This window comes from Emys orbicularis, chromosome 2 (genome assembly GCF_028017835.1).
Source record: "Emys orbicularis isolate rEmyOrb1 chromosome 2, rEmyOrb1.hap1, whole genome shotgun sequence".
Lineage (NCBI taxonomy): Eukaryota > Metazoa > Chordata > Testudines > Emydidae > Emys > Emys orbicularis.
The window spans coordinates 137,214,098-137,228,364 of NC_088684.1; the positions used below are offsets into that span (position 1 = coordinate 137,214,098).

Genomic DNA, 14,267 nt, shown 5'->3' on the forward strand with positions numbered 1-14,267 from the left:
CCTGGGGAGACTTTCAGTAGCTGTCACACACAGGCACTCAGATGCTGCTGTGATGAACCAGAGGTGCCTAGATAGCTTGTTCTTGGCATTGTTCACGGACATACTAAACCGCAGAGAGCACCAAACTGTGCCTCTAAGGCGCAGTGCAAAGAGAGCACTTGGGTGTATTCTGCATCAGGGAGAATGTTTCCTAGAACTCCCTGATTACACTGCCAGAGGGGGGTCATTTGCTGCTCCTCTTTTAAGGTGTACGGCATACCTTAAACACCCCCTCCCACACACACGGGATTGGCTAGCGCAGGCTCCTCCTTACACCAGTCTCAACAAGTTGTTCTTAAGAGTGGGGACAAATGAGGGTCTGTGATTCTTATGGGGGCTGTGTATGATGGAAGGTAGTGTGGAGTCCAAGCCCCCCCTGACTTTCTGACCATATAAGGGCTGGCTACAGTCCAGTCCAAAGAGTTTTAAACAAGAGCGAAAATCAGACACCATTGTCTTTTTCTTATCAAGTTTTTTAAAGCTTGTGGCTAGGCCAATGCTGTGAGGAGGAGGGCTTTATTTTTAAACTCCCCCCCCCCCCCCCAAAAAGTGTAAAAAAACATTTCACATGTCTCTGCTTGCCTGCCCAATGCATTTTGATTTTTTCAAGAAGCCCAGTCCCTAGGACAGCAGTGTGTTCACAACCAGAAAGTCAAAAATAAGGCATTGGCTAGAAGTCTTTCATGCAGCATCCTTTCAGCTCTGATCTGCGGAGGTGCAGATGCTGAGGCTTAAATTAGATCATGAACCAGCTCGCTGCAGGTGTCTTCATCTTTGCTTTTGCCCAAACCAGATACTACCACTGGTGATGTGAGCCTCTTCCAATGATGTCGAGCAGCAAGTCCTCAGGCTTGTTCTCTTTTACAACGAATGGATTAATCTAACCCAACCTCCTTGTGTGTGTGTGTGGTTTTTTTTCTCCTACAGGGCGCAGCTTTAAAATACTTACCAAGCATCATAAATGACGTCAAACTGGTATTTGATCCGGTTGAGCTCAGGTGATTGTGTTAAGCGTATTTGTTGTCTAAACCTACTAAATATGCATCTTTTGGGGGGGGAAGTTGGAAACTGTCCTAAAGCATACAGTTCTAATAATTAATTACGTGATGTTGCACAAGCTGCATGATTTAATGTAAACGTTTCCTTGGAAGGGTTTAGAGGAAGCCACATCATGTAGAGGTGTATTACGTGGAACAAAGTCAGCAGCATTCTCTGGGTGAAAATACTGACCATCTGTCTACCTTGTGCTTTGCATTCTAGCATCCTCTTCAGCAAATTTATCCAAAGTATCCCTGACAACCAGTTAGTTCGGCAGAAACTCAACTGCATGACCAAGGTAGTGGACAGTGATCTGTTCAAACAGTCCGGTGAGTAGCCTATTGAGATCCCCAGAAACTGCAGGAAATGCACCTTCTCAAACAAATACTTGTCTGTAAAGTTCACGTCTCTCTTTTAAATTTCTCCTTCAAATCCCTCCTTAAAATTCTCCTTCACTGTGATGCCTACAAAAAAACTTGGCAACAGCGAGGTTGTTGGTGTGCTTAGGCCACTGCCTATATGCTGACCAATGCTGTCTCATAGATCTGACTGCAACCGCCTGCTTCTCTTTTGCATTTAGATATTTTCATTTGTTGATCTCAAAGCCCTTTATAAAGGTGCGTGTGAGGAGGTCTCCTCATCCCCACCCTGCCGATGGAGAAACAAGCTCAGAGAAGTGAAGTGATTTGCCCGAGGTCATGCAGTAAGCCAGTAGCAGAGCCTGATTAGAACTCAGGTTGCCTGAGTCAGGTCTGAGCTCTAACCACTTGACTGCACTGCCAACCCCCCCTTTACCAGGATGAGACTATACGGTGCCTTTGGCAAAGGCTCATGGGCAAATTTCTAAAGCAAACGCATCAAGGTGTACAAAGAAACTAGGACAGAATATCTCAAGAAGTGGAGTCTCTTGTTGTTCTTGAATCTTTCTCCTTCTTCTCCTTCTCTTCTTTGGTTCTTGCAGTCCTGTGAAAAGTGTCCATATCTGTGTACAAAGACACAATCTGTTGTCTCTTGTCTTATACTTAGATTGTAAGTTCTTTTGGGGGTAGGGACCAATTTTATGTTCTGTTTGTATTGCACCTGGTACACTGGGATGCTGGTCCGTGGCAGAAGCTCTTAGTCACTACCGCAATACCGATAATTAATAAAAATTACAGAAAGGCCCCTGCTCAATTTTAGTTTTGGTGTTGGTCTCAGGATAAGGATAATTTCTTTTGGGTTCATTGGTTTGGTTTCCCTATTCCCTAAGCGTAGCACAGAGCAGTAGTTAGAAGACGGTGAGATAATGGATCCCTTATGCTGGGCACATTGAGTCAAGCCCTAAGATCAGGCCTGCACAACTCGTAAAGCGGCGAGGGCCATATTACTCCAAAGAAAATAGCCGAGGGCCGAAACCCCCCGGCCGTACTGAAACGCCCCCCCCGCGCCACCCAGCCCCGCCGAACCCCATCTCCCCCCCCCAGCGCCGCCCAGCCCCCGTGTAAGCAAGCAGGACTCACCCCGGCGGCGCCTCCTGCTGGTCTTCTCGGGAATTAGCTCATCCAGCCGTTGGAGGGTCCGGGGGCATTAGCTGCCTTCCCCGCGGAGCCTCTGGCCCCCCGGCCCGCTGGAGCGCAGCCGAGCGGGAGAGGTGCGGGGCTCCCTGGCAGCGGCGGGGAAGTTTATCGGTTTGGGGGACCCTGACCGGCTCCTCGCCCCTGTACGCCGGCCGCCCCGCCTGGGACAAGTCTCGCCCCGGCAGCCCCTCTCCGCCGCGTGTCTCTGATGGGTGGCCCACACCCCCGGGCCGCGCCGCCCACCCGGGCCCTGCCCGCTCCGCGCTGCCCCCGGACGCACCGTGCTGCCCCGTGGGCTGCAGGGCTGGAGCAGCCGCCGCGCTGCACTGCAGCGCTCCCGGCCCCGGCCGGCCATGGCCCGTGTGCCCAGGCTGCTGCACAAGGGCATCTCCTCCCCAGGCCCGGCTCGGGATCCAATGGGGCAGTGAGGGGGCGGGGCTGGGGGCAGGGATTTGGGGAGGGATCCAATGGGGGAAGGAGGAGGCGGAGTGGGGCGGGGGGGTGAGAGCCCCTCCGGGCTCCGCCTGTGTGCCGGAGCAGAGGGCAAAATTGTTTGTTTGTCCAGTGTCCCGACCGAACATCGTTCAGGACGCGGGACAAACAAGCAAATATCAGGACAGTCCCGATAAAATCGGGACGTCTGGTCATCCTAGCGCCGCGTCCAGGAGCAGCCCTGGACAGCGCTGCAGCGGCGCTGCTCCAGAGAGGCCTGAGCTCCTCCCGCTCAGAGCCGTGTGGTAAGAGGGCGGGGCTGCGAGCTGCAGCCGAGCAGCGGGAGCTCACGTCCCGCTGGAGCCAGGCCGCTGCAGCGCTGTCCAGGGCCGCTCCTGGACGCGGCGCGCTGAGGCTCTGGGAGACGGGGGAGGCGGGGGTTAGCAGCATGGTAAGGCTCTCTGAGCTGGGCATCCCCCCCCAGCCCTGACCCCCAGCTCCGAGCACAGCCCCTGTGAGCTGAGCAGCCCCCGACCCCATCCCCCAGCAGCCCTGACCCCCAGCTCCGAGCACAGCCCCTCTGAGCCGGACACCCCCTGACCCCAGCCCCCCCCGGCCCTGACCCCTAGCTCCGAGCCCAGCCCCTCTGAGCTAAGCACCCCCCGACCCCATCCCCCAGCAGCCCTGACCCCCAGCTCCGAGCACAGCCCCTCTGAGCCAGACACCCCCCCCGACCCCATCCCCCCGCAGCCCTGACCCCTAGCTCTGAGCCCAGCCCCTCTGAGCTGGACATCCCCCTGACCCGGACATCCCCCTGACCCCAGCCCCCGTGAGCTGCGGCTAGAGCCCAGGCCGGATGCCTCCCCCCTCGCTCGGACTTACCAGGTCTGCCTCGTGCCCAGCCAGCGCTTCCCGCCTCAGCAGCCCCGGAAGTGACGCTGGACGCCAGGCAGGAGGCGCGGGAGATGGCGACGCGTGTGCGGGGGGGGGGGGGGCGACCTCACAGCCCGCGGTGGGGGGCAGTTTCCGAGTTCACCCCCTGCCCGGGGGGCCCGACCTCACAGCCCCGCGCGCCGCGCTCTGACTGTCCTGACAGTCAGAAGCGCGGCTGCCGGGTTCGCCCCCTGCCGGCGGGGGGGGGGGGGGGGGGCGACCTCAGCCCCGCGCGCCGCGCTCTGACTGCCCTGACAGTCAGAAGCGCGGGGCAGGGGGCGAACCCGGCAGCCGCGCTTCTGACTGTCAGGGCAGTCAGAGCGCGGCGCGCGGGGCTGAGGTCGCCCCCCCCCCGCCGGCAGGGGGCGAACCCGGCAGCCGCGCTTCTGACTGTCAGGGCAGTCAGAGCGCGGCGCGCGGGGCTGTGAGGTCGGGCCCCCCGGGCAGGGGGTGAACCCGGAAACCGCCCCCCCACCGCTTGCGTGTTGTGCAGGCCTGCCTAAGATCATCACTAAGGACCATGCACCATAACTCTTTGCTCTTATACGTAGAAGCAGTACAGTCTCTCTCCAGGACTTTAAAACACAGATGCAGATACCAGGGTTTCTAGAATGGCAAAAACATGACCACACATTGCTGAAAAGGCAGCCATTAAGTAACAGGCAGCAATAAAAATCGAGCCACTTATTAGGAACGTAAATATGGATTTAGGTGCCTAATTTTAGATACCCAGGTTTGAAAATTGTGGCTTTAAACTCTCTCTGCTTCAGTTTCTGAATCTGTAAAATGAGGATAATAACGTTTACTCTTCTTTGAAAAGCCCTTTGAGAGCTACAGATGAAAAGCCCTAGGTGTGTGCTAGGTGTTACCATGATGTGTAGAGGTTATAATCCCGAGTATGACTGCAGCCAGTATAGGTTTTCCTTTATCTCAAAGGAGTCTGTGCATCTGTGATTAACAATACTGGATTCTGTTCATGCCAGCTTTTATCCAGGCTGCATAGTTTCCAGATTAGCTGGTGACTGTGCTGTGTACAGCCACCATTTGTTATGGACATCATATCTAACTTAGGTACTTTTAGCTGGCCCCCATTACCAGAGTAGAGGGGAGCGCTTCACAGTCTTTAATGTGTTATTCCTTGCAGCATCCATGTGAGGTAGAGAAGTGCTATTATCCCCATTTAATAGATGGGGGAACTGAGGCAGAGAGAGACTACAGGTAAAAATTTCAAAAGTGCCTAAATCCCATTTTCAAAAGTGACTTAAGCCCCGATTTTCAAAGATATTCAGGCATCTAACCTGCTTCGGTGCTTTTGAAAATCCCACTAAGCTCCTATTTGCCTCTTTAGTTGGCTATATAAGAACTAGATATTATTATTAAATAACTTTGAAAAATCTGGCCCTAAATCACTTTTGAAAATGGGATTTAGTCTCCTAAATGCCTGTGTCACTTTTGAAAATTTTACCCATAGACCCTTACTTAAGGTCATTCAGGGAGTCAAGCCGGGCAGGCAATCAAACTTGGGGTCTCCCAAGTCCTATGTTAGTGCCCTAGCCATGGGACCATCTAATATATATATCAAGAGAAATCTCTCTAGTGCAATCTGTCTAATTAGAAGAGAGGCAATTTGTGCTGTCATCTACCTATTAGAACCACTGTGACATGATTTTAATTTTGGTGACTGAGTCAGAGTGAGGAGCACAAAGTTTTATTTTTGTGGTCACTTATACTTGGCTCTGAAGATTATTCTTAGGCCATTGGGTTGCATTGTTCCGTTTCTTCATTTCTCAGAATGCAGAGATGCTCTCCTGCCTCTACTAATAGATCAGCTAAGTGGCCAACTGGATGACAATTCAAACAAACCGGATCATGAGGCCTGCTCTCAGCTCCTCAGTAACATTCTAGAAGTGCTTGACCGGAAGGATGTGGTGAGTATGGGCTCTAGTCTAACGTCGTCCTCACTGGTGGGGTTATACTGGTGTAGGTCAGAGGAGGAACAAAGCCTTCTTAAGTGCACCTGCCAGGACCAGTCTTTATAGAGTTAATGAGATCAGATGTTCACAGAATTTTTTTCATATTGGGTATTGGCATGAGACGTTTGAGTCTAATTAAAGATAAACCAGACGTATCAAAAATGAACCTAAGACATTCTAGGACAGAACAGGGGAAGGTATGGTCAGGTCATCCCCAGAGAGGTGATCCCCTGCTGATGCAACACTTGTAGGGGGTATAGAAAAAAGGGGCTCAAGTTAGAGCTGCCCTCAAGCTGCTCTAGCCTGCTCTGGGGGCCAATCCAGCTCCAACATAGGGAAGATTCGCCTCCTGCGAATCCCTTTGCTGGGCCCTGGACTGGTGCAGAGATTTATTCCCCCGCCCCTTCTCAGAGTCTAAAACTACTTTCTATTTAAATGAATTTCTGTTGGGCAAAGAGTCTCCTTTTCTAGTGTCTTCTGACAATAAATAGCCACAGTCAGCCTGGCCCTTCCCTACAACAAATCTCTCTGTAGAATAGACCACACTGAGATTAATCTAAAACAGCCCGTGCTTCTTTAATCTCTTCAGGGGCCCACTGCAGTTCACATCCAGCTGATCATGGAGCGCCTGCTGAGGAGAATAAACCGGACGGTGATTGGAATGAGCAGACAGTCTCTGCACATTGTGAGAGCCTTTTGCTTGCTTCTGTTCTTTGCTTTCTACCCCTTGCTCTGACGCTTCAGCAGATTGGAGCTTTCCATCAGTCTGTCCTGCTATGGACTGCAAATTGTGCTGGTGCATTACAAAATCTCTGTCCTGTTTCCTGCGCCCTGGTGGGGTCTATGGGGAGTGATGGGAGGCCTGCCCCAGCCCTATTAAAATTGGGCCTGGATGGCTGTAGAAAGAGATAATGGGATATAGAACTCTCTCTGCTAAAGCACCATTTTTAATCAAGTCTGGGGCAGTAGTGACTGCAAGTCGTTATTGTTGGGTGACTCTTCGGTAGCTTGTTTGTGCAGCATGTTTGGGTCTCTGTCCAGTTCCTAATAGTCAGGCAGCCACATTGTAGAAACGCTAATTAATTTGGTTCTGATGTTGAATGGAGCCAGATGCTGATGTACCCTCGACCCTATAGATGTCCTCTCCAAGTCTGGGGTGAAGCAGGTTGGTAGGAAAACAAGAGGAGGTTTGCACCGTTGTGGCTTGCCCTATACTTGCTCTGTGGATGGATAGAGAACTCCAGGGCTGTCAATCCAGCACTAAATTCACTTTATAAGAAGAGGCTTTGACATTGGCAAATGGTTTCCATCAAATATGTTTATAATGAAGACTTGGAGGATACCGTTTAAAATGGATGTAGGAGAGTTCTGCTTTTCAAACTTAACCCCTTGTAGTTTCAGCAATACTTGCACTAGTGATCAGATATGAAGGTAAGACATTCCTGTCTGGGTAAGAGTATTTTTTTTATTTTTTACCAAACTGTTAGTGTCTCAGTAGCTCAGAGAGTGACAGCCCAGATTTTTTTTAAAGCTGCTACTTGCATTTATAGGAAACAAAGTGATTTCATTTTCATCTCTCACCGTAAAAGTTTATTTTTGCAAATTCCAGTCCTTGAAGGGATAAAGTCTGTCCCATCTCCTTTCCTCAGACTTAAAACTTAAACCCTATGAGAGGTGATGTCCAGATTAATACGTAGGTATCACCCCACTGCAGATGTTACTGATCTTGGGGAGGAGGGGGAGGGAAGGGAAACAATCACTTTAAGTGACCTTAGTACATGCATTCTTAGACCCCAAGTTAGCAAAATATTTAAACGGATGCCTGACTTAAAGCACATGTGTGGTCTCTTTGAAGTCAAGACTATTCATGCGACTAAAATTAGGCACATGCTTCAGAACTGTGCTGAATTGGGGCCTTAGTGCAGAAAGATAATTGACCAAGTGCCTTTTTTGTCTTTTCCATTGCAGGGTAGTTTTGTAGCCTGCATGACAGCCATCCTGAGACAGATGGATGATTTCCACTATAACCACTACATCAGCACTTTCAAAACCAGACAGGACATTATCGTAAGTCAGCTTGGCCCAGGCTGCAGCCCAGTCCATGTAGCATCTCTCTCTAATTTTATCCTATCCAGCTCTTATATTCAGTTCAGGCTCTTGCACCCATAACTGAGGAGTATGAGTACCTAATATTGCAAGTGTTAGTGAAACATTCACTTCGCCCCAGCTGGATACAGCACTGCTGGCTGTTTGCTGACTCAGCAAAGCATCAGACTAGATTGTCACGTGGGGTGAAAACAAATCTTTAATGACCCTCTAAACCTGTGTAATTGAAGAGCTGGGAGGAAGAAGGTAGAAAGATTGAATGAGGTTGACAGGAAAAGCAGAAGAGTTCATTTTCCCCTTCCTTTCTCTTCTCTATCCATGTGTTCTTCCCTCTCTTTTTTTTCATTCTTTCATTTAGAGCTCAGTTAAGAGCTTGGATTCCCCTTCTGTTTGTCTGGCCTGATGGAAAAAGCTTGGGGCAGTATCTCTACTAATTTCCAAAAACACGCCTGTGTGTTTATTAATAGAGCCATAGGGTATCTTGGCTGCAAAACCTGAAAGCATGCAAATTTCGATCAGGTTTCTGAAAAGCTCAACTGTTGTTGCAAACTTTTGTGGGCAGTGATTATCTCTTTGTGATGGGTTTGTACAGCACCTAGCGCAGAGGATTCCATGATTTGAAGCCCCGGAGGGTACACCTATACTGGAATAAGGCGGATGGCACGGCTGTGCCCAGGTCAGCTGACTCGGGCTCATGGAGTTAGAGCAGCGGAGCTGTAAAGTTCTTTGTAGCTGTTCAGGCTCGGGCTGGAGTGTCCTCGAGGGTGGGTGTCAAGCATCCTTAGCCAGCATTGCATATCCATCCTCTGTGTTAAACCATGTACAATTCATGATCTTCATGTGGTTTGAGTCCAAAACCCAGGTGAAACAACACTTTTGCTCTTTGTTCTTTGAGCCCCTTAGGACCTGAAACTCCAAGTAAAGTCTAAGTTTCACCCCCCCCCCCCCCCCGCATGCAGATCAGAACCAGAGACAGTATTGCACAAGCTTCTGTGGTGTGACACTGCTCTAATTGGTAGTCACAGTTCCTGATTGCTTGTCTCTGCCTGTAGCTGTGCAGAGCACCATAGTGAACTGGAATACAGGCATGGGTAGACTTTGCAGTTGTGTGATTCTGTATTAGGTATTTCAGAATTTATTGTAAAATATCTGTAAACCACTATGAATGGCAGGATGCTGCCTTTGCTTCCCTGGCTGATTATAATTGCATGTGATCTGTTAAGCAACATAGCCACCTGCAGGACACAGATATTTCTGCAACTTCACTGCCTAGACTGAAAAAGCCACTCAACTGAATGATCATAGAATCATAGAAGATTAGGGTTGGAAGAGACCTCAGGAGGTTATCTAGTCCAACTCCCTGCTCAAAGCAGGACCAACACCAACTAAATCATCCCGGCCAGGGCTTTGTCAACCCGGGCCTTACAAACTTCTAAGGATGGAGATTCCACCACCTCCCTAGGTAACCCATTCCAGTGCTTCACCACCCTCCTAGTGAAATAGTGTTTCCTAATGTCCAACCTAGACCTCCCGCACTGCAACTTGAGACCATTGTTTCTTGTTCTGTCATCTGCCACCACTGAGAACAGCTGAACTCCATCCTCTTTGGAACCCCCCTTCAGGTCGCTGAAGGCTCCTGTCAAATCCCCCTCAAGAGTTCAAATAAAACTCTTTTGAGTTAGTAACTCACCTGAAAGATTTCTGGATAAGTATGCACGGTAAAACCTAAACACCTTGGAGGTTTTGCTAGGGCTCATAAAATGTGTAGTAGGATTTTTCAAATGAATCAGTGGAGTGAATATGGTCAGAGTCGGCTAGAAATGTTGTGGAAGAGCAGGAGTGCTAGGTGACAAAGCTAATGGAATTGGGACAACGTTTCTGTTGAAGAACTTTACTTCAGGACAACTTCACTATTTAGGAAGAGTGCTTAAGCAGAGTGAGGTCAATGGTTAAAGTTAGGCACGTGCTTAATGACTTTTCCTAAAACGGGATATAGGCTTCAATCTTTGAAGCTATCATTGGTGCTTCTCATTCACTCCACGGTTCAGTGCCTTCTGAATCATGCATTTAAATGTTGCTCTTACATTTTCAATGCATGTATAGCTTGTGCATGTGAGACAAACCAGGAAGGTGAATTGTATAAAAACAAAGCTGGTACAAGAATACAACTTCAGGAGACACAGGTCCAATATGTAAATTTGGAATCTAACTGTTACGATCCCTAAAACGTATAGAAATATGTCCATTAAATTATTTTTAAAATAATACCAATGGCATCATGATTTATTTACCATTTTTAAAAAAAATAAGCATCCCCTTGTGGCATTTTCAGCCCAGACATTGCAACGTTGCTTCATCAGGTTAACACGGTTAGGAGTTAAGTCTAGTTTTCATGGTACCCCATGTCAAGCCTAAACCTTTCCCTCAAGCTCTGATTTAATAATGCTTAGAGGATTTCTACTGTGGCAGCACCAGTGTCCATTTCTCTCTCTGCATCAGTGTCACTTTCCAATTCTTTAGTGCACACTATTCAACTCAGCAGCACATTTCTTTGCTGGTGACCTTTGGAAAGTGGTGACTTCTCTGGTGTGTGCGTGTCTGTTGCTTGAATGTGAATGTTACCTCTTAGAGCAGAAGAGAACCTATGAACATTTGAACCTCTGGAGACGGAGGTTCTTTCTTAGTCTAAAGTTAGATTTTGTCAGTATTGCTTGCACAATTCCCACTCTTCATACTGCAACTCGGCAGAAAAGCCTCATCTAGACTAGGACTTAAGATGTGATGGCTTTAACTTGACCAGTTTAGCTCTTGTTAAAGACTGCATGTCTTGTCTACACTAGATATCTTCTAACATCAGACCTCATCTAGCAAAGGCCTAAATGGCTGGGGAATGCCAACCCCCTCTATAATCTATGTATATAACGAATAAGGCAGCAGCCCTATGTAATGTCATCATTCGTACATTTGAAGGGAAGTATTGGGTCGAAAGACTTTAAACACCTGTTTTGCTTTTTAATGCTCCCTACGCATCTAGAGATTGACTTCAAACAATAACAGATTTAATTGCATTAATTAAATAGATTGGGGGGTGGGTTCCTCCTGTAATTTGATGGATGAGATTTCAGACATAATTTAGTTACGGTGATATATGCCATAATAAAAGATGCATTTCAAAAGGCCAGCATATTGATCTGTGATCAATGGAATCTGCAGCCCCACAAGTTTGCATCCCCCGCAATGTTTCCATCTGATTATGGACTAACTTTCTGAGACCTTGCATGTGGCATATTTTTGTACAGGACTTCCTGATGGAAACCTTCATCATGTTTAAGGATCTGATCGGAAAGAATGTCTATGCGAACGACTGGATGGTGATGAACATGATGCAGAGCAGGTAAACAGCCTCTACCAGAGGTTGCTACTGGTTGAAAGCTCATGTGACTTCTGCAGAACTTGTTGGCTCTGGGACTGAGGAGTAAATTGAGTATATACTTCCTTTAAAAGTTCATATTGGTTTAAGTTAGCTTTGACTAAAGTCCTATTGGCTGGACTTTTTTTTTTTTTGATGACTTATGAGCCTGCAAACTCTTTCTTCTTCTGTCAAAAGGAGTGTTTGCAAAACTGAAAGCTTTCCCCCCAGTGATTGTATTTCCCTGCCAGAGATGCCTGCTTCAATCTGAGAAGCCTCTTTATTTCAAATCTGGGGGGAGATGCATCATCACTTGGGAAACTTAAAGCTAAACTGGACAAAAGAGGATGATCGTGCATGTAGGGTGCTAGCCCATTACCCGGGAAACACAGTTCATTTCTCTCCTGTGCCACAGACTTCCTGTGTGATCTTGGGCAAGTCACTTAGCCTCTCTGTTCTTCAGTTCCCCATCTGTACAATGGGGTTAATAGCACTTTCCTACCTTGCAGGGGTGTTGTGAGGGTAAATACATTAAAGACTGTGAGTAATTCAGATACCACAGTAATAAGGGTCATGGAAGCATCAAAGGGTATGTCTACACCCAGCCGCTAGTTCGGCGGCTGGGAATCGAAGTTCTGGGTTCGACTTATCGCGTCTTGTCTGGACGCGATAAGTCGAACCAGGAAGTGATCGCCGTCGACTGCGGTACTCCAACTAGACGAGAGGAGTACCGCGGCGTCGACGGGGGAGCCTGCCTGCCGCGTGTGGACCGAGGTAAGTTCGAACTAAGGTACTTCGAACTTCAGCTACGTTATTCACGTAGCTGAAGTTGCGTACCTTAGTTCGAATTAGGGGGTAAGTGTAGACCAAGCCTAAGAGAGACAAAACACTAGTAAATATCCTGTGTGGAACAACACAGCATTGGTATGGGGACTGGATGACCTAATAGATCTTTTCATTTGTAACTTCCCTAAATCAGGGATACTTCTGTTGAGAAACAGAGAAATAACCTTCACCTCCCACTGAGTACAGAGGATTTTGGGGAAAGAGAAGGATTATAGTAGAAGAGCTGAACCTTTGAGGTCACTGGTTCGTGCCTCCTCCGAGCTTGCAAAAAGGAGCCGTACATTCAGGCATATGCTGTTTCTACTTCCATGGATGCCTCCTTATCTGTGTTTACTTTTCCAGGGTTTTCCTTAGAGCAGTGAACCAATTTACCTCTGTGCTCAACCGATTCTTTCTGGATCAAGCAAGCTTCGAACTCCAGGTGAGGATAAATTTAGTTCTGGATTGTCCTGACCACTTTGGAACTAAGCAAGTTCAGAGAGGTGATGGGTGCCCTCAGCTCCCAATGACACCAGTTTTGTTATTGATATTGATGAGGATGTTATTGTTTGGTCCTCTTGGCGGAAAAGTAGCATGAATGGGAAATTTCTAACCCGAGATGCTACTTGTAACATGGGCTTGTGCTCAGCCAATGATCTGTGGAGCATGTTCTATGCTCATTCTGCAAGTTATATAGCAGGGATGTGCTAAAGCGGGAGTGTGAAAGTCTCTTTCCACCCTTTACTTTTGTGTTAGGTTGACTATCGTTCACTGGCACTTTGGAGAGATTTGATGGCAAACCCCTCTTTTGAGGAGGCATGGTCTTGTGGTTAATGCCCTGGACTGGGACACAGGAGATCTGTTCAATTCCTAGTTCTGCCACAGACTCCCGAGTGTGACCTTGGGCAAGTCATTTAAACTCTCTGCTACCTCCGTTCCCTGTCTGTGATATGGGGATAATACTTCACTATCCTCACAGAGACACTGTGGCGCCCAAGTCATAGACTAGCAACCCAGTGTGCTAGGCACTCTATAAACACAGAACAAAAAGATGGTCTCTGCTGCAAAGAGCTTACAATACAAGTATATGATAAGAGACAACAGGTGGAACTAGATAGATGGAAGAGCTCAAGGAAACAAGGAGACAGTATTGGTCAGCATGATAGGCCATGGTCTTAGCACACTGGCAACCTAACTGTTACATTTTTCATGGGCATCAGGGCAAAGGAGAGTTTTAAGGAGGGATTTGGTGTATCTAGATTCATAAATAGTCTTCTGGGTGAGCATTTTAAATAGATCACACCAAAAGGAACAAAGTTTGATGGTGCAGTTTGTGTAGCTCTTAGTCAGCTTTTACACCTGTTGACCTCCTGTGGGAATTTATTTTTCCCCATTCATTGAAATTGTGTTTCCTCATTAATACCTGACAGAGAATCTGCAGCACTGGTGACTAAGTAGCTCTATTGTGCTGTGTGTTTTGTGTTTTTCCTTTCTTTAATCAGATTTTTTCCCCCACAGCTCTGGAACAATTACTTCCACTTGGCAGTAGCTTTTCTCACTCACGAATCCCTCCAGCTGGAGAACTTCTCACAGGCCAAACGCAACAAAATTTTCAAGAAGTAAGTTCACATTTAAATGTGATCAGGTCGTATTACTCTTGGAAAATAAGCCCCGTCTTTATATTGTGCTCATCTAGCGAGGCACACCTGATACAATCCATGGATATGTCTGTACTGCAATCACAGTGTGTGACTACAGCTCCTGTAGACATACCTGGGCTGTTTTTAATCTGGTTAGCTCAGGTACCAGAGCAGTGAAGCTGTGGCAACATGGGCTTCAGTGCAGACTAGCCACCCGAGTAATTACACAGGGCTCTGGGTGGGCTTGTACATCCTGTGCTGAAGCTGTTGGTTGCAGTGTAGACATATGTGAATGTGGGCTCTCTGTGACAGAACA

At 47.9% G+C, this 14,267-nt stretch overlaps 1 protein-coding gene across 1 annotated transcript in view; it reads left to right on the top strand.

The window, feature by feature from the left end:
• Positions 1-14,267, top strand: part of DOCK5 (dedicator of cytokinesis 5) — a 130,843-nt gene that overhangs the window by 81,611 nt on the left and 34,965 nt on the right. The window contains exons 24-31 of the mRNA XM_065398350.1: positions 967-1,037; positions 1,300-1,406; positions 5,790-5,926; positions 6,561-6,656; positions 7,940-8,038; positions 11,377-11,471; positions 12,675-12,753; positions 13,830-13,930. Coding sequence (XP_065254422.1) covers positions 967-1,037; positions 1,300-1,406; positions 5,790-5,926; positions 6,561-6,656; positions 7,940-8,038; positions 11,377-11,471; positions 12,675-12,753; positions 13,830-13,930 — 785 coding nt within the window. The remainder of the gene's footprint in view (positions 1-966; positions 1,038-1,299; positions 1,407-5,789; positions 5,927-6,560; positions 6,657-7,939; positions 8,039-11,376; positions 11,472-12,674; positions 12,754-13,829; positions 13,931-14,267) is intronic.